This window comes from Phaethon aethereus (assembly GCF_964289735.1).
Source record: "Phaethon aethereus genome assembly, chromosome: 5".
NCBI lineage: Eukaryota > Metazoa > Chordata > Aves > Phaethontiformes > Phaethontidae > Phaethon > Phaethon aethereus.
In genome coordinates, this window is record NC_138579.1 from 50334754 (window position 1) to 50355799 (window position 21046).

Sequence of the window (21046 nt, forward strand, 5' to 3'; positions counted from 1 at the left end):
GGTATTCCCCTTTGGGCATTGCTTGCCTGATCTGTGGAAAAATCATTGCAATAAAGGATTTAGAAGTAGTTGCCAGGCAACTTGGCATGTACATGGTCACTGTGATTGTGGGTCTTCTCATCCATGGAGGGATCTTCCTGCCTCTGCTCTACTTTGTGATAACAAGGAAAAGCCCATTTTCATTCCTTGCTGGGATTTTCCAGGCATGGATCACAGCACTAGGCACAGCTTCCAGGTACACTTGAGAAATAACAGCTTGCTTTATTTTTTAGCAGATTATTAGCTGCTGTTCAGAGATAATACATCTGCTATTCTGACCTTCACTGCAAAATCATTTTATGGCATTGAATAAAAACTATTTTTGGTCCAGACATGTTGAAATAAATATAAATAACCACACACCTTCAGGATTTTTTAGAGAGGTTGTACAAGCCAACCGCAGAGAGTTGGGAGACCCACTTTTTATCTTCTTTTGTGGCATTGTCCAAATTACTTGTGCAAATTGTGTTAGCTCTGTACTTGTTTCCTCAACTAGGAGACAGTGATAATTATATTTAATTTGAAAGCATGCTAAGACCAATCTCATTGCATTGGGGGAAAAAAATAAACAGTGCTAGGTTTCAAAAAAGAAACGAAAAAACCTCTCATTTGAATCTTTTTTCTATTTTGTCAGCATAAAGGGACTTCATTGAAGAGCTGAGCATTTTAGACTTGTTACTAATGCATGGAACAGACTCAACAAAGTATGTAGGCAACTCAGCTCTCAGTAATAAATTGATGCTTTGCATTGGGGTAGTCAGTAGACCTTGAGTTGAAAATATTTTTCAGTTAAATACCGTATTTTAAAGTTGTTTTGTTCAATAAATGTTTTATTTCTGAAGAAAATTTGATCTTCCATATTAATTAAAAAGATGAAAAAGCCTAGCTCAAAAATGACCATCAGAGACTTGAGCAGCCTTGATTTCAGGAATGCCTTGAAAGAACTGTAATTTATCTGCCTCTTTGGGTCAAGCCAAAACACTCTGCTGAACAACTTCTCCCATGATGAATAAGAGGCTCTGGGGGCACCTTACGGATGTGCATAAACATCTGATGGGACAGTGTAAAGAAGATGAAGCAAGACTCTTCTTAGTGGTGCCCAGTGACAGGACGAGAGACAGGGGACACAAATTGAAAAACAAGAAATTCCATCTGAACACAAGAAAAATATTTTTACTGTTATTTACTGTGATGGTGGTTGAATGCTGGCACAGGTTGTCCAGAGGAGTTGTGGAGTCTCCATCCCTGGAGATACACAAAACCTGTCTGGGCATGGTCCTGGGCAACCTGCCCTAGCTGTCCCTGCCTTGAGCAAGGTGGTTGTAATAGGTGACCTCCAGAAGTGTCTTCCAACCTCAACAATTCTGTGGCTCTGTGATAAACAATGTGGGATTATAGGAGTTTCACTAAACCACAGATTCCCTAAGGCATTTATTCATTGAAGTGTTCAATCTTCCACTTAGATTTTCAAGACAAAATTTACAGTGTCCATACACAACATTTGTGGGGTTTTTTTCAGCATGAAGTAATGTTCTTCTGCTGGAGTACCAAATTGGAAAAATGTAGGGGATTCTAAGTGATTCTAGCACATGGATTTACCTGGATACTAGCTATACCACCCGACTGCTGTCCAGATCTGAATTTCTGGCTAAGCAGAAGTGGACCAGTTTGTAGCACCACAGGCAAGTGACCACACGACAACAATCACCATCATATGGTCTAACAAGATACCTCTGGAAGTTGCAAATGCTTCCTATTCGGGGAGCTATTAAAGCTCTTTGACCAGGCTGAGGAACCATGGAAGGCATGTACGTATTGTGCTCTTCTAATAAACCTTGTCTCCATGGCCTACACCCATTTGTCCTTGCTCATGGTGGAAGAACTGAAGGGGGAAGATATTTGCATAGCCCCTGCCTGCTAAGCCCACTGGCGTTCATTGCAATGATAGTAGGCCATGGCTGGTACATACCTTGTGGTGATGATCTGATTATTTGTAACAGTAAAGGTAAGGTGGGACTTGTATTTCTGCAGAAAAAGAACCATATCTGATTGAGTTTCAATGTGTGATAGCGAACTACATTTTCTATTCTGGTTTTCTTTTAATAAGATATAGGAATATCTTTGCTGTAGGTGGCAAAGTGATCCAGGAACTGACCTGAAAGCTGATTAACTGGTTAATGACCCACTAGATATTTTCTTCTATCTGCTATAAATATAGCTGCCAGAGTAACTTAGGAGAGAATATACTACATTGTTTTTGGAAAGTATGAATTCTCTCTGATTTGACTAAACCCACAGAATATTAAGCATTTGATGACCTTTGATTAAAAACACAGTAAAATAAATCATATTTACAAATATATTTGTAAAAATGCTAGAACACAAATGGTTGGTACCATGTATCTGGCTTACAAACATCGGTTAAAAAAATCACTTCTGTGAACAAAGAATGGTCCAGTCATTTGAGCACAAGGTGGGAATCTAGAAGCTCATATCTTCTAACTCATATTTCCAGAGATGTGGGACAAGAGGAGTCATTTAGGAAGTGACTTGGGCATCTACTGGTCCAGAAGGATTTGGGTTTTCCATAGATCCCATGCGAGATAGGTCAGCCTCATGTGCTTGTTCCACATAACCTAGGACATGTATTTTGACACTACATTTTTATAGTTAGGTATCTCAATCATTCCTTAATCTCAATTTTCCATGGTTTAATTATCTGTAAAATGGAAAGATTGCATTTTTTGTACCCAATATCATCTCTTTGGTAGTGGATGAATGAATGAGTTGGAAAGACCCTGAAGTTGCAAGGCACTAGAAACAATATGCTGTGAGTATCTAAGAAAATTTGGTGACTCTAGTCCTTTATTCTTCTATGAGGAAATTAGTATTTTACAAAAATGGGCAATGACACCAGAATTAGTGGGATACAATAGGGACGACCTCTGAGAAATTCTGCCAACTGAAATGAAGAAAAGTAAATAAACCACACCAGATGTGCTCCAGCTGCTTCTGTGTGAAATATCAATTAAAAGGAATTTCCCCAGGTCTACTTTCTTTTCTGAACAGCTTCTGAGGCAACAACCAACTTCATTTAGTGATGGACTTGACCTCAGAGGTAACACAGAAAAGTAAGGAACTAAAACATGTTCCTGTGTTGAGTTTCATGCTTGTTGCAGCAAGTCCTTTGCCTGAGGCAGGCAGTCCTGCTAGGGAAGGGAAGGAGTAAGAGATATTTGCATCTACAGGGAAAAAGAGTATGTCCTGTTTTCAGCAGTGTTTTTTGGTGAAGGTGTTTTATTTTGAGCAAGTGAATTTATTTTGAGCCTGAACTATTTCCACAAAGGCAAGGAACTGTGGATCTGTGCAAGGAGCTATTCCCCTCTTCTAGTCATCTTTCTAGTCTATCCTCCAGCTGTGTTTCATACCCTTTCCTTTCCTCCAGTGTCTGGGAACTCCATGGGTTGCATCTTTTTTCCTGGCTTTTTGATTCCTTAATGCAACATTGATTTCTCCCTTCAGAGAAAATTCACAATCAAAGAAATTTAGGATTTGTCCCTGCGCTCATAGTTCTGTCCATCAAAAAAAATCTGGAATTTGTCTTTTTGAATGAAATGCAAGAAATAATTCATAAATGAGTCTGAAAAATTCATCTACCCTCTCTCAAGCTCTCGTCCCTACTTCAAGTCATGTTCATGTCTTGACCCAACTCCAACTAAGTGTAGGCTTAATTTTAAAATTGGCTAAAAATGGCTTGAATCACAGCAGAAGGTGGAATTAGAAAATGTGAACAATGATAGCAGAATTTCTGACTTTGCTCCTTTATGGGTATATATTATGTTGTAATTATGTTTCCTCTACTTTTTTGCTTTCCCTCCTTCAGTGCTGGAACATTACCTGTCACATTCCGGTGTCTTGAAGAAAATCTAGGCATTGATAAGCGTGTAACAAGGTTCGTTCTTCCGGTTGGAGCAACTATTAACATGGATGGAACTGCCCTTTATGAAGCTGTGGCTGCCATCTTTATAGCACAGATGAATGGAATTGAGCTGGATGGTGGTCAGATAGTTACTGTGAGGTCAGTTCAAAATACTTGTAGACTTTGTTTCTACAGACTATAAAATGTGAAGCTATGGGTTGGATGTCTTCTCAGTAGCTGTGGGATTCACTGTGAAATCCATGGATTTCTACTTATGATATGCAAAGGAATGTCATATACATAGATCCTCGTTCTCAAAATGCATTTTCAATCATTTGCAGCCTTAGTGCATGCTGGTGGTGTTTTACAAAAGGTTTTGCAGCTGACAATAAAATGTGAAATACAGCATTCTCTGTCCAATGCAATGCCTTTTTTAGTATAGAGGGACACTACAAGTGATATATGGGGCATTAACTTTCTAGAATGTACCTGTTTATATACACTGGAAGAAAAAAGTGTATCTAAAAAATGTATCCATGTATTTAAGTTTGCCTGTACTTTTTCTGTGACTTTGGTGAACAGCAAATAAAATGGAATGAGAATAGCCCAGCCTGAGGGTGAGATTGCCTGCAGCATGGTCTGGATACTTTCAGACTTTTTATCTTTAACCCAGCCAATATTAGCTCTATTCTTTTCATATCAAATTGTCATGTTATGACTGCTGCAACTAAAGTTAATTTACAATGGAAAATTTGATGAAGACACCAGGCCTAACATTTTGAATAGTTAAAATGGAAACGACAAGTGAAGGCTACCAAGTTTGCCTTCTTCCTGTAGATTTCACACACCCGTCTTTCTTTTATTAAACCCCTTTAACACTAAAGAAAGTCCTGCAAAGGGATGTCTAATTCTATGTTTCTTGCCCAGCTATACTAGTTCCATATTTTCCACTTCTTTACCTCCTGTTCCAACTCCTGAAATAGTAAAGCCAAGGTTTGTAAAAGGTTCAGGCCTGCTTCTAATGAAGGCAGATACTAGACGTGAATGATGCATATTTGTTGCTAAGACTGAAAACAGTCATTTCAGAGAGTCCACATATTAAACTAAATTGAGACAAGGGAAGTTCAAGTCAGGAATCAGCTGTTGTCCAAGAGATTTGGTAGGCTTCAACCTGAGTTACTCCTCTTCTACTTCTCTGATGGACTCAGTCGTTAGCTCTTCCTGATCTCACCATTTCAAAGCTGGTGTAGCAAGCTTAGTGACTCACATTTACTAAGCAGGCAGCAATTTTGGTCTATCTTTAAGAAAGCCATTGGTTCTCCTCTCCATGCAGTACAGCATTTTTGCTACAACAATATGACAAGGACTATCTCTTGAGGTGGCAATACAAATGAATGAAAGGTTATTAGGTTTTGTCTGTCACATCCTGTTTGTGATACTGAGGATATTCAAATGTCCCAGACATAAATTCATGAAGACTTAATTATCCTTTGACCTGCTCTAGTTCCTTCATATTGGTCATGTAGGCACAGGCAGTGGAAGCAGGGACAGGTATCCTGGGAAGAGTATAGGCATGCTGCCCGATTGTGTAGGGATGTGGTCAGGAAGGCCAAGGTGCAGCTAGAGCTGAACTCAGCAAGGGATGCAAAGTATTATAAGAAGGGCTTCTATGGGTATGTCAGCCAGAAAAGTCTGAGGTACTCAACGACTTCTTTGCCTCGGTCTTCACTGGCAACCTCTCTTCCCACACTTCTTAAGTGGATGGACTGCAAGACAGGAACTGGAGGAACAAAGTCCCTCCCACTGTAAGAGAAGATCAGATTTGAGACCACCTGAGGAACCTGAACATACATAAGTCTCTGGGACTTGACAAGATGCGTCCCAGAGTCCTGAGGGAATAGGCTGATGTAGTTGCCAAGCCACTCTCCATGATATTTGAAAAGTCTTGGCAGTCAGATGAAATCCCTTGAGACTGGAAAAAGGGAAACATTGAACCCATTTTTAAAAAAGGTAGCAAGGAGGACGCTGGGAACTACTGAGCTGTCAGCCTCACCTCTGTGCCTGGGAAGGTCATGGAAAAGATCCTCCTAGAAGCTATGCTAAGGCACATGAAGGACCACATCCTGGGCTGCACCGGAAGAAATGTGGCCAGCAAGTTGAGGGAGATGATTCTGCCCCACTACTCCACTCTGATGAGACCCCACCTGGAGTACTGTGTCCAGCTCTGGAGCTCTCAGCACAGGAAAGACATGGACCGGTTGGAGCGGGTCCAGAGGAAGGCCACAAAGATGATCATCGGGATGGAACACCTCTGCTATGAAGAAAGGCTGAGAGAGTTGGCGTTGTTCAGCCTGGAGGAGAGAAGGCTCTGGGAAGACCTTATTGCAGCCTTTCAGTACTTAAAGGGAGCCTATAAGAAAGATGGGGACAGACTTTTTAACAGGGCCTGTTGTGATAAGACAAATGGGTGATGGTTTTAAACTAAATTAGTGTAGATTTCAACTAGATAGAAGGAAGAAATTTTTCATGATGGGGTGGTGATGCACCGGAACAGGTTTCCCAGAGAGGTGGTAGATGGCCCATCCCTGGAAACGTTCAAGGTCAAGTTGGATGAGGCCCTGAGCAACCTGGTCTAGTTGAAGATGTCCCTACTTATTGCAGGAGAGTTGGACTAGATGACCTTTAAAACTCCCTTCCAGCCTAAACTATTCTAAGTGATTCTAAGTAGAACCTCTGATTTCCTGTCTTCTTTGGGGGAGGGTGATCTTCGAAATGGTAGCTAAGCCAGACTCTATTTAGTCCTGAACAGTGCTACCTTCATTCCCTTCCAGCCCTGTAAGCACTGCTGTGGGAATGTTGGCAGGAGCATTTCCTCACAGACCTTGAAAGCAATCCCTTACCAGTTCAGGCTGGAAATGCCTGAGGAGCTGGCACCATGTACAGAGCCTGACAGCAGAGCAGAGCATCCTGCCTGCATACCTGCTGGACCTACCTGGGTGTTTAGTAGGCCAGGTTGCACTCTAACCCAGACACCTGACAAACATACTGCAACCTGGACTGTCTAGGTCAGACCCGGCCATATGCAAGCTTTAAATCAGGGTAGTATCTTCACAGATTAATTCAGTGGCTAATGGCTGAGGATTTCCCTCACAGAGACCTTTTTCCCCTACTTCTGTGTTGGAAGCACTTTCAGATTTGTTGGATACACCCACAGAAGTACAACCATGTTACTCATCTCTGTGTTTAAAAGACAAAGATAACTTTTTCTTTCCTTTCACCATTCCCCTTTCTCCTTTTCCCTTTTTCCTTTCCCTCCTTCTCTTCCCTGATTTTCTCCCTTTGACCTGTTCTCTGAGATATTTGTTTTCCATTCTTCATAGGATTGCCGAATGATGTTGATATTTGTTATGGTCTGTGTTGTATTTTTACAAACATTTGAAGCACAGACATTCATTCACATAGATCTGGCCTCCCCTAATAAATATTTTTGGTGAAAACTACAGCCTGAGCTTACCATGATTTATCATAATAGTTGTTAGTTTTCTGGGAAGAACTCATTAAAAATAAGACTTTCCTAATGGTCACATGAATATGCAATGAAAGTGTATGTTCCTTCCTTTTCCTGCTACCTCCATTTGATTTTTGTTTTGCAGTTTGACCGCCACCCTTGCAAGTGTTGGAGCTGCCAGTATTCCCAGCGCAGGACTTGTTACTATGCTTCTGATCCTTACTGCAGTGGGTCTTCCTACCCAGGACATCAGTTTGCTTGTTGCTGTTGACTGGCTTTTGTAAGTTGTGCTGACCCTACTGCTCAGTGCAGAAAAAGTAGTGAAGTAATGCTTGTCCATAGTGCTTTTCAACCATTGATCTTAAAGAACTGTAAAACTCTCCTCTACGGATGAAACAAAGGAAGAAATGGGCTATTGATGAAGTAGGAGACACTGAAAGCAGCTTCTCAGCTGGTACAAATTTTTATAGAGCTACTGAAGCCAGTTTCTATGACCCAAGGATCTTGTAAGAACCTTGGGTTCACGCTCATATATTTTCTTCTTCCTAATGATGCCTTTTCATAACAGACATAGCTCAAGAACAGTTTTCTGATCTTTGCTTCCATATTTCTATTTCTTGTAGTTTGGTCTAAAATTAAGGACGAATGCTGAAAATGCATGTTCCATCAAGATGTTGTTAGCAAGTTTCAGGGTGATTTGGGCATTTGTAGTATCAAATGTTTTATGCTCCTAGTGGGAAAAGTCTGTATCGTTTTGCATATAAGAAAGTAAAATACTTTTAAGAAAGAAACTGTTCTAGGGTGAGATATAAACCAAAGACAAATATGAAAGCAAACTGAAAGAGAGAGGGTCATTCCCTAGTTTGATTTTACTGACAGATCCCTCAAACTGGGGACTTTCATTTTCAAGGACTTGAAATCAAAGTCCGTCAGTGCCATTGCAGGTCCTCCGACAAGAAACAGCTAACCCACAGATAGTTTTCCAAGGCCTTTGTTTTTCAACATTTGAATACAGAAGCTGTAAATATAGACAGAGTATATGACAAGCCACATCCTTTCTTATGTTGTCATTTGTCAATGTGGATATCATTCTGTCACCTGTGCAGAACTGACAGGGACTCAATAGTCCTCTAAGTTGTACTGGCCTCCAGAGGCTTTTATATTGTCCTGTACTGCTTGCAGCACAGTATATTCTGGTCAACAGCCATCTCTCCCCTAATATTCTTTTACATAGCAAAGATGTACGTTTCTATTGTGCCAGCCATGGTGCCCAGAGACATAAGTACCACGCTGTAAGATTTCTGCATTTCATTCCACACTAGCAGCCTCAGCTGCCCGCTTGTGGTAGTTTTCAGTCCCAGGTATGCTACTAAAATTATGCAAAAAGGAATAGCAGAGTTGAGAATGTGAAGATAAAATAGAAAATTAATTTTCTGTCATTATCTTCTGACTTACTGAGAGGAATTCAAGAACTTGGTCAATCCTCTGACATGTATTTTGGATCTACTGCTATGCTCTTTTATTACCTGTATTGTCAGTAAGGGTTTTGAAGAATAGCACGCAGCTCCTATTTCTGCTTCAGGGAAAAATAAAAAGAGGAATTTACAGCTTGGGAAGGCAAAGGGAAAAGATGACTTACAATATCATGATATTATGACTCAGAATCGTGACATGAGGCAATGTTCAGCAGTCAAAGTACAGCTGGCTTAGGGAAAAATGTGATATTCTGTGAGTTTATTATATTTATGAGGTCATGGTTGAAAACAGGAAAGCAGCATAGGAATCTGCAGCTGAGAGGAGAGCAAAAAGGAGTTGCATACTCATTTTAAATATATGTTTTTGCTGGCACTCAAAGTAAGGCAAATAGATAGGTTTCTGCAGCTGGTAGGAGTACATGCAAAAGGAGATTGTGGTTTGTTTGGTTTTTTAGGGAAATGTCATTTGAAAATATTCCTGTGGACTGAGCAGCTCTGCCCACTAGCAAACCTCGGAGCTGTAAGTTTACCAGCAGTTCTGATCCACTAGTAGGTGTTGCATTTCAGGCTCAGCTTCAGCAGCGTAGTTACCGCTTGCTTATCCAACCCTGCTTAGGAAATAAAAATGTCTGTACTGTGGTGCTGTGGCGGTGATGAATGTAAATACAGGAAAGATAGTACTTCTGAAAGAAATATTTCAAGGTATCTTTCCAAAATAAATGCCAGGCAAAAGAACCTTCCAGCACAAACAGTTAGGTTTGGATCCTTCTGGCCTAACAATCAGCAGTGCAATTGCAGTGTGATTCAGAATTGAAAGATAGATGAAAAGCTCTGTGTCATGCCACTAGTGCTGCAAAGGTAAGACAAAGTTTGTTTGTGGAAATGTTGTGCTAATTAACACATGTCAACAGCTAATAGCTTTATTTTCCATCTTCCAGTGGTTGTGTTGTGGTAGCCACGTTGATCAAATCAGATATGGTAAACGATGCTGCTGACATTGCTGATGTTAATAAAAGGCGCACAAGCAAACTTTTGAGCAAGCTTTTGGGCACCAAAAACAGACCTAAAGAATAACAGAAAAAAAAGGTCGTAAAAGGCTGGTGCCATCGGCAGAATTTTGGGGTTTCTGAGCACGGAGCAGTTTACATGGCACCAGGCCTGCTGGCAGCAGATGGAGTGCAACCATCTCTAAGGAGGAAAAGGATTCTTGCTTACGAGCTGGCGGGGCTCATCAAGAGGGCTTTAAACTAGATTTGAAGGGGGAAGGGGATAAAACCAGGATCACTAGAGTTGAACCTAGGAGTGCCGTGCCAGAGTTGGGGGTTGAAATCGATAGTCTAGCTCAAGCGCACCTACACCAATGCACGCAGCATGGGAAGCAAACAGGAGGAGCTGGAAGCCATTGTGCAGCAGGACAGCTATGACTTAGTCGCCATCGCAGAAACATGGTGGGATGACTCTTATGACTGGAGTGCTGCAATGGATGGCTATAAGCTCTTCAGAAGGGATAGGCAAGGAAGGAGAGGTGGTGGGGTGGCTCCGTATGTTAGGGAGAGTTTTGATTGTATAGAGCTCAACGATTGTGATGACCAAGTCGAGTACTTATGGGTAAGGATGAGGGGGAAGGCTAATGAGTCAGATATCCCTCTGGGAGTCTGTTATAGACCACCCAAACAGGATGAAGAGGCAGATGAAGCATTCTACAAGCATAGAAGTCTCACAATTGCTAGCCCTTGTTCTTGTAGGGGACTTGAATTTACCGGACATCTGCTGGAAGTATAACAGAGCAGAGAGGCAACAGTCTAGGAGGTTCCTGGAGTGTGTGGAAGATAACTTCCTGACACAGCTGGTAAGTGAGACTACCAGGGGAGGCACCTCACTTGACCTACTGTTTATGAACAGAGAAGGACTGGTGGGAGATGTGGTGGTCGGAGGCCGTCTTGGGCTTAGCGACCATGACATGATAGAATTCTCGATTCTGAGTGAAGGAGGGGGTCAGCAAAACTGCTATCACAGACTTCTGGAGGGCAGACTTTGGCCTGTTCAGGTCACTGGTTGAGAGAGTCCCTTGGGAGACAGTCCTGAAGGACAAAGGGGTCCAGGAAGGCTGGACAGTCTTCAGGAAGGAAATCTTAAAGGCTCAGGAGCAGGTGGTCCCCATATGCTGCAAGACGAGCTGGCAGGGAAGACGACCGGCCTGGCTGAACAGGGAGATTTTGCTGGGCCTCAGGGAAAAGAGGAGAGTTTATCACCTTTGGAAGACGGGGCAGGCAACTCAAGAGTACAGAGATCTCGTTAGGTCAAGCAGGGACAAAATTAGAAAGGCAAAAGCCCAGCTAGAACTCAGTCTGGCCACAGTTGTAAGGGATAACAAAAAATGTTTTTACAAATATGTTAACAACAAAAAGAGAACCAACAAGAATCTCCATCCCTTATTGGATGCAGGGGGGAACATTGTCACTAAGGATGAGGAAAAGGCTGAGGTACTTAATGCCTTTTTTGCCTCTGTCTTTAATAGCCATACAAGGTATTCTCAGGGTATTCAGCCCCCTGAGCTGGAAGACAGGGATGGAGAGCAGAATAAACTCCCCATAATCCATGAGGAAGCAGTTAGCTACCTGCTACACCACCTGGATACCCACAAGTCTATGGGGCCTAATGGGATCCACCCAAGAGTACTGAGGGAGCTGGCGGAGGCACTTGCCAAGCCCCTCTCCATCATTTATCAGCAGTCCTGGTTAACAGGGGAGGTCCCAGGTGACTGAAGTCTTGCCAATGTGATGCCCATCTACAAGATAGGCCAGAAAGAGGATCCGGGGAACTACAGGCCTGTCAGCCTGACCTCAGTACCAGGGAAGATTATGGAGTGGTTCATCTGGAGGGTGCTCACAGGGCATGTGCAGGGCAACCAAGGGATCAGGCCCAGTCGGCATGTCTTCATGAAAGGCAGGTCCTGCTTGACCAACCTGATCTCCTTGTATGACCAGGTAACCTGCCTAGTGGAGGAGGGAAAGGCTGTGGATGTTGTCTACCTGGACTTTAGTAAAGCCTTTGACAGCGTCTCCCACAGCATTCTCCTGGAGAAACTGGCGGCTCGTGGCTTAGACAGGTTTACTCTTTGCTGGGTAAAGAACTAGCTGGATGGTCGAGCTCAGAGAGTTGTGATGAACAGAGTTAAATCCAGCTGGCGGCCAGTCACAAGCGGTGTTCCCCAGGGCTCGGTTCTGGGGCCGGTCTTGTTCAACATCTTTATGCATGATCTGGATGAAGGGATCAAGTGCTCCATCAAATTTGCAGACACCACCAAGTTGGGTGGGAGTGTTGATCTGCTGGAGGGTAGGAGGGCTCTGCAGAGGGATCTGGACAGGCTGGATCAATGGGCTGAGGTCAACTGTATGAGATTTAATAAGGCCAAGTGCTGGGTCCTGCACTTTGATCACAACAACCCCATGCAACGCTACATGCTTGTGGAGGAGTGGCTAGAGAGCTGCCTGGCAGAAAAGAACCTGGGGATGCTGGTTGACAGCCGGCTGAACATGAGCCAGCAGTGTGCCCAGGTGGCCAAGAAGGCCGACAGCATCCTGGCCTGTATCAGAAATAGTGTGGCCAGCAGGAGTACAGAAGTGATCATGCCCCTGTACTTGGCACTGGTGAGGCCACACCTTGAATCCTGTGTTCAGTTTTGGGCCCCTCACTACAGGAAGGACGTTGAGGTGCTGGAGCATGTCCAGAGAAGGGCAACGAAGCTGGTGAGGGGTCTGGAGAACAAGTCTAACGAGGAGCGGCTGAGGGAACTCGGCTTGTTTAGTCTGTAGAAGAGGAGGCTGAGGGGAGACCTTATCACTCTCTACAACTACCTGAAAGGGGGCTGTAGTGAGATGAGTGTTGGTCTCTTCTCCCAAGTAACTAGTGATAGGACGAGAGGAAATGGCCTCAAGTTGTGCCAGGGGAGGTTTAGATTGGATATTAGGAAAGATTTTTTTACTGAGAGAGTGGTCAAGCATTGGAACAGGCTGCCCAGGGAGGTGGTGGAGTCACCATCTCTGGAAGTGTTCAAAAAACGTGTAGACAGGGCGCTTCAGGACATGGTTTAGTGGTCATGGTGGTGTTGGTTTGATGGTTGGACTTGATGATCTTAAAGGTCCTTTCCAACCTTAATGATTGTATGAAAATGTGAAAAATACTTTTTCTTTACTTACAAACATTGTCTTCTTCCATTTCTTTAGATCGTCAAATATTACAGCAGTATTTCTAACAGAATGTAGAAGAGAAAATTAATAAAATTTTTACAACCCAGCGAATATTTAATTTGAGCCACTTTTCTGGAACCAGTGTGTAAATGCAACCAGCCATATAGAAATATTTGGAATAGCTCTTTTCAATTCCATATGATGAAAGCTTTTAAAAAATGTCCTATTTATGATTTTTTCAATATTTGTGATGAAAGAAAATAGCAGAACGTCAATTGGTTTTACAGTACTACCATCATCTGAAACTGTGATCTTACCAAAACCAATTTTGCACGATTTGATCACAGTGTAACACAAAGCTGACTTGTCCTTAAACTTGGCACTCTCTCCTTCAAATTGGAGCCAAGAGGTTTCTGCATCCATTTCTTGTCGAGCGTCTGCAATATGTAGAGATTAGGTTGCTCAACCTTCCCCCTCCCATGTGTATACACACAGTGTGAGCTTTTTCACTAGGCAAGTTTCCCAAGATTTCAAAACTCGTATAGTTTCTCATTTTAAAACTAAGCACAACACAGCAGTTACATTTAATAGGACAGTAATTATGTGTCAACAACTGAAATATAACCAGCTTCTTTTCCTCTAGCCAGAAGCTGGCTACTGTCCAGATGTGAGACTGACAAGCTTAGCAAATATCATAGCACAACCTCAAATACAGTGGTATTTTGCAGTGAAGAGAGATGAATTAGAGAAAATGGGTGTGGATGGATGATCCAGTATTTCAACCTTCATTCAGTAACTCAGAGAAAGATGACTTGTGTTCTGACTGTTTCTTGAGTTAGATTTAAATTCACAATATTCAGACACAGTTGACATCTGGATGTTATGGACAGGGCCTTATGTAAATCGAATTAAACTATGGAAAACAAGAGCTGTTTCTTGTGATGACAAAGAGGTAAGGCAAGTTAAACATGTCAGCTGGTCTTTGACTTAGCAGGTGTGCTAAGATTTTAATCTCCTTTCTAAAATCTAGTAAGGTTGATATACTGGATTTTCAAGCTTTCAGAGAACAGGAGTAACTTCTTTGCATACTAGCATGCTATATAGGTACTATGACACTAATAACAAGGGGGCTTGATTCAATTCTTCTCATTTCTGTTCCTTTCATCTACATTTTTAAGCTTCCAGTTCCTCTGATTTATGCCAGTTTGAGGAAATTAGGCATTAACCCTTATCAGGATTTAAAGAATTACTTCCCAATGATTCCAAAGCCCATTCTTATCAGATGCTGAGTTGTCTTTTGAGAGATAACTTTGACATTCAGTCCCATTATTCCTCTCAGAAGCTGTTACTGACAATGCAGAAGTATCTGTGTTGGGGCAAGTCATATACTAGGCTGCAGCTTTCCTATGTTGATTTTGTTTCCATAATTTCAGCACAGCTGGAATTAATTGGCATGCTGTTTTTAACAAAAGAGTAAGTACAGTTGTCTTTGTTCTTCTTAGGGTGTTCTTTGGCCCAAAAGAGGTCAGTGGCACTTTGCTGTTGATTCCTGACAGCTTGTTTACTTCAGTTCACACAGTATAGCACGTTCTGCAGCAGTGTGCAGTGTGTGTCACTGAATCTCTTGGCCAGTAGTACATGTATGCGGGATGGAGCATCTCCTCAAATGACCTTTTCAGAATTTGAACTGTGCCTCAATTATATTTATGTGTTCTCTCCACTTTGGTTTTTTGGCATCCTATACTACCCCTCCATAGTCTGGCATCAGTGAATCCTTTCAAAATTTAATGCCATTCATACAAAAAAAATTAAGCAGGTGTTCTTTTTGTGAAGCCATATTGTTGGGTTCAGTATATTTGATGGTCTTAATTAAAAATTACACACAGAAAGTCGTATTTTCCTATTCTGCCACTCTGACCAAGTTTAAAACACTCTTCACAGGCATGGGATGAGAACTGCAATTTAATTTGTGTGAAGCAAAACTGGAATGATATTTTCCTCCTATGGCTTGTTGGTTTGTTTGTTGGGGGGGATTATTGGAGGGTTTTGTTCCTTCTGGGTATTCTTTTGATGACAAAAAAAAAAAAGATTAACTGCTTCAACTAAGATGTTACACCACAAACTCCAAATATGTAAGCATGATAATGCAGAGAGGGAGAGGAGAAACTTGAAAGGGAATACAGTTCCACATCTGGGAAAGGCAGATTTACAAATATTTAGAGCAAAGATGTAAAAAGTTTGTATGGCCATGAATAGGCATGTGCAATGAATGTTTATCAATATGCAGGTTTTTTTTATATATATATCTTTAGGGTTTTTTCCTCGGTGTTCTACAGGAAGAGGAGATGTCACACAAATCTAGTACCAGAAATATCAGAAAGAGTGTTTTCAAATCAATCACTCACTGTCATGGGAAATGAGGTCTTACATGCTGGCTTTTGTGTCACTTGGCAGATGTCCACACTGTTCAACCTGCCTATTTTGTGTAAATGAGTCTTTGGAGAACTATTCAGTGTAATCACTTCTCTGACCTGTTTGAGAAAGCTGGACTCAGTTGCTGCAGTATCTTTAAATTGCAACTCTCAGTCAGAAAGTTTTTAGGAGTCTTAGGTTTAGTTCAGATATGAAGAGGCAAATTAAGTTGAAAATGATTTCAACATGTGTAACACAGCCTACCTGAAGTAGGAAAGATATCAGGAGCCCATAGTCCTGCAGTGCTCTGTAAGACCATCTCCCATTTTTGCAGAATTTTGGGCAGATTTGGGGCAGAATTCTCAAATGGGGGAAAATCCACAACCATGAGTTCACTGTGACAGATACTGCCACACTCTAAAAACAACACAAGAGAAAGGTGGTGTGTCTGTCCAGTGGCATCCTGTCCAGGAAGTGCCAACAAACACGTTTCTTGTAATGAAGCATGTGAGCCTCTCTTGGCACCTTCCCACAATGAGGGGCACTCATAACTGAAATGCTGTCACAGGCTCATCACTTTGTAGGGTGTGACCTATATTTGGTTGACTTGTATGCTGAGCCCTGGCATACAGTAGTGTAAGTGGCCGTGCTGCCATGCTAACAGATCACCATCTGTAAAGATGGTAGCAGGAGAGGAGCATTGATGCCCTGAGCCTTATGGAGGTATTTCAGGCATTTTTTTCCCCATAGTTTGCTCACTGAGAGTAAAGGGACAGGCCATTTGGTAATCCGTCCCAGAAATGAGAACACTACATCAGATCCAAAATCCTTTTATCTGGCTGCATTAAGTTCAGTGCTGTGATAAATTCAGATTAAACAAAGGGCAATGGTGTGAGCCTGGCACCTTGACATTGAAACCTTGAGCTCCAGAAGCAGGTGATGGGGGGATCTCAGTGAAGCACAGCTCTGCAATTTCGCTGTGTCTCTAGCACAAGTTCTTTGACAAAATCCATGAGTATGAGCAGCTGGGACGTTGGAGTTTGCACATCTTCCTGTCTGAACAAGTCCCCTGGGAAAGCAGGCTTTTTCAATTACACATGAAAGCTCCCATCTTTCTGTTCTAAAGATGCCGTAAACTTTCTGAAGTAAATGCAGTAACTGTAACATTAACAAGGCTGCCATGCCCTACTTTTTCTGCCTCTCATGTCATTCAGCCTCTGCCTTTTGCTTCTTTTGTAGGGACCGCATGAGAACGTCAGTCAATGTAGTGGGGGATTCTTTTGGTGCTGGCATTGTCTACCACCTTTCCAAGGCAGAACTTAACACCATTGATTCCCATCATAAAGGGCATGAAGACATTGAAATGACCAAGACTCAGTCAATCTATGACGACGTGAAAAATCATAGGGAAAACAACTCAAACCAATGTGTTTTTGCAGCTCACAACTCAGTCATAGTAGATGAGTGCAAGGTACCTTTCACATTTATGGATATTGAGACATGTATATAGCGTTGCATGCTTTATTTTATCTTCTTTTTTAATGTGCATGTATTTTTCAAATCATTCTGCAAGTAACAATGTGACAACAAGGTCCATGAACCCCAGACGTTTTGAATGAGTTTGACCAATTCAAAAGATGGTGTTTTTGCGCTCTTCTTAAAAGTGGGGGAAAAAATTATGTACATTGTTTACATATCAAAAGGCAAGATGCAGCGTATTATGGAATATGCCAAGACACAGAGAATATGGCATCACCTTTTATGGACATTTACTTAATTTTCTATGGCAACAGAGAACTTAATTGCCAACCCAAATGAAGGATAGTTGCAATTCAGATATAGGTGTTGTCATTTGCTGACTGCCTTCCATGATATGCTGTTCAGAGATGGATGTGTTGAATGCACTTTAGCATCAGAATGTTCCTGCTCTCATACAGCATGCTTGCGCTTTGCTTCCATCATCGTTCCTGAGTCATTAAGACACAAACATCATATTCTCTCTCTAATTCTTTCTGTAACTAACATGGATTATTAATAATAATAATAACATCTTGATCAGAGCAAAGTGAGCTTGAGAAACCCCACCAGTTGAATGAGAAAACAGTTGGGGAGGTTAGTGGTTAGAAGTTTACTAAGCACCCACCACAAGGACAGGGCAGTTTAAAATCAAGAGAGAGTTTTTGAAAAGGAGGAGAGAGTGGAACAAGCTGAAACTTTTCATTTCATAGCCTTTTTTTATTATTTATTAATACTCTGGTCTGATCTTGCACACTGCCTTTGATGCAGTGAGTTTGCCAGTGAGCCTACCTTAGCCATTTATCCAAACAGATTCTCTTCCATCTTCCAGTTGCCAGTGAGCCAGTGAATCTAACTGTGAAAGCCTACATAAAGTCCATTAGCAGATCATCATATATACTGGAAATAGAAGTCCTGTTCTATCACTTTCACCTGTCTCTAACCTGGCTGGATATGTTATTTAGAATATATTTTTTTTCTAATGCTTACTTCTAGGTAATGTCAGGCCAAATCTGAATTTCCAGGGGAAAAACTAATACAGAATTCAAGAAAGAAAAAACTTTCATCTTATCCTCAATTTCTTTCTGAATCTTCCGAGGTTTTAATAAAATGTTCTTTTTAAAAATGAAAACAAACATTTTGTTCTGATATGGCTCTCCCCTTCCTCTTCTGACCCTCTTTTTTTCCATGAGAAAAATTAAAGATAAAAATTTTGAAATGGAAAGAGAATATGCTTGCACAAAATTAAAAATAGTCGTTAGTTGTCATATTTCTCAAAAAAGGATAGGACACAGAAGAGATAAAAATTTGAGGGAAAAATGAGACTCCCTGAAAAGAAAGATTTTATCAAATGATAAAAGATTTTTTTCATTAAAAATAAGCATGCGTGCACACACACACTCTTATTTTTTGGTTAACTCCTTTTGGAACTTAACTGTTTTTCAGTGAAATAGACTATGCTAGTTTCAGTGGATTTAAGACAAATTCAGCTACCATATATCAGTCTGAATCAGGTTCGTGGAACTGAATACTGATAATTTTATCTCCTTCCAGTCTCTCAGATTTGCACAGACAACCAAGTCAAGCTAGAAAGTAGTAGCCCATTGATGCAATACTTGCTGCACTTTCCTTTTCTCCTTCAGTTTCTCTTATAACTTCCCTCAGTTGAGGCATTAGCTTACCTCAAAAACATGGACTAATGGTGAGTAGTAAGTACCGTAGTAGTAAGTAAGTAAGTAAGTAGTAAGTAGTAAGCAAGTGTCCTAAGTACACCCTTTAATTAAAATTTGGGACCAGTCACTTATGAGCTGGAAGTGTTTGTCCTTTTCAATTGCTTTACGTTTGCTCTGCTTGTGATCTCATTTTGCACTTTTAAACTCATGAAAAGAGCCACGGTTTACTGAATTGAGTGCAAGACTGACTTCAAGCAGGTCACTTGTCTGTATGTCTGTCTGCAAGCTGCCAAAATGATGTGATGTTATGGTCTACTTCCCAAGCTATGAATATATGCTGACATTTGCAAAGCATTTGGATCATGTTGAAGTGGTCTACAGCTCCCAAGTGTTAAAGTAACAAAAGCAACAGAGTGTAGGATTTGGGGCTTCAAAACAGCCTGCTGTTAAATCTAAGAGACATTTCTTCATCCTGTCAAATACACTGGTGGATTGAAAAGCTCACTGCAACTCTGGTCAGAATTTGTAAAAGCTAATCTACTAGCATGTCCTTTCTATGTACTTTCTGTGATATGTTCCATGTATAACACTAGTAGTGTATAATTTTGCATGGTCATTGTATATTTTTAATAAGTAGTTTACCTTTATATGGGGGTAGAGTGGTTGTTATTGCATGATATTTTTGTATTTTTTATTATTATATTTCACATTACACTATGTGTTTTTAATTCCTGAATAAGCTGTTCATTCCTGTATTTGCATGTTTTCCCCTTTCAATTATCTAAGAAAAAGTTTGACTTTGTTTCAAAAATCAGTGCATTTTGTCATATTTCCATTTCCCAATGCTTCCATGCATCCAGTTTATCCAGCATGGGGAATTTCAGCTCTGTCTTTAAGTTTTCATTTGAAGCTGAGGATGTTAACTTACAAGGTAAGTTAGGAAAGAGTGAGCCATCCATTTATCATTGAATGAAAGGTTGTCTCACAACTATAAAGATCTAGATCACTTTTGTAAAGTTAAATTGACATTTTACCTTTTTAAAATTTTTTAAGTCATTTGGCTGGTGCTATCTTTCCTGAAGCGTGGGTTTATTTATAGTGATTTCTGGGATGCAATGTGTTCGGCCAGTGTTTACTGTGAGTTGGTATATCACTATAGGTCTTCTACCTTACTTAAAAACTAAAAATTTTAGCACATATCTTTACAGGCAAGAGTGATGTTTTACTGTACTTTTTGTGAGACAAACAGCATTACTATGAATTTTTGGTATGACTATAGTCAAAATCTTTCAATACATTGTTAGAAATAGTAGTATGATGAACAATACTTTCACAGTGTATCTTTTCCTCCATTTTTAAAGGTTGTGTAAATTGTAGGTGAGTTTGTATAGACACACATCTGTGATTATTCTGGCCTTGCATATTTTTCATGTCCTTGCATCAGCTATCCTGCTTTGCTAAGGAATTCCACTGAAAATATATGACCTCCTACATTTAAAAAAAAGTAATCTGATTTTGAAATAAACCAGAGAAATCTGTAGGAGATAGGAAGGAGTAGAATCTGAAATATTTATTATAAAAAAGCTACAGCAAAGGCTAAGAAAATATGGTACTTTTTTCCTACTGCTAATGTTTTCTAGGCAGTATAACAAATGAACAGGAGTTTCACTATTCAGGAGTGTTGTGAATTCTGAATGAATACAATTTTTATATATATATATATATAAAAAATAAGACATGGTGTATGTAGTTCCTGTAAATATCATGATCTTACATATAAAATTCCTAACTTTTCTTGTCAAGTGGCCTTGGCCTTTAAGTTGGTTGTTGATGATAATTACTTGCAGGTAACACTGGCAACCAGTGGCAAATCTGCAGACTTCAGTGTTGTTGAAGAAGAGCCTTGGAAACCTGAAAACTAAGGGAAGAGATTTCTAGCTCCATCTTTAATAAGCCCTGAAGCTATCTTCTGTCAAAGATACCACGATTAAAGAAGATTTCTTTTTTCTATTTAACATCTACAGTTTCTGCTTACTTAATTTCTTAGCTGAAACTTAGCAAAGATCTCATCAAGTCATTGTAGTGTCTTTGCCAAGCAATGATCCATAACCATCTGTCTCTCTTGTGTTACTGTTTGGATGATGCAGCTGGAGAACCCTCCATGCAGTGCAATGTGCTCTCACCCGCCTCCCCTTTCATTCAAGACACATAGAATGTAAATGCTGCAAAATGGGAAGATCAAAGTGCCAGTACAGTTTACTACAGGGACTCAGGGTCACACATACAAGAGAAATATAACACCATGTAAACCTTCA

General features: G+C 40.8%; 1 protein-coding gene across 1 annotated transcript in view; it reads left to right on the top strand.

Moving 5' to 3' along the window:
• Positions 1-20653, top strand: part of SLC1A2 (solute carrier family 1 member 2) — a gene marked incomplete at both ends in the record, with an annotated part of 33346 nt that extends 12693 nt beyond the window's left edge. The window contains 5 exons of the mRNA XM_082000338.1: positions 2-235; positions 3923-4117; positions 7612-7746; positions 16783-17014; positions 20579-20653. Of these exons, the coding sequence (XP_081856464.1) occupies positions 2-235; positions 3923-4117; positions 7612-7746; positions 16783-17014; positions 20579-20653 (871 nt within the window). The remainder of the gene's footprint in view (position 1; positions 236-3922; positions 4118-7611; positions 7747-16782; positions 17015-20578) is intronic.
• Positions 20654-21046: the final 393 nt, after the last annotated feature.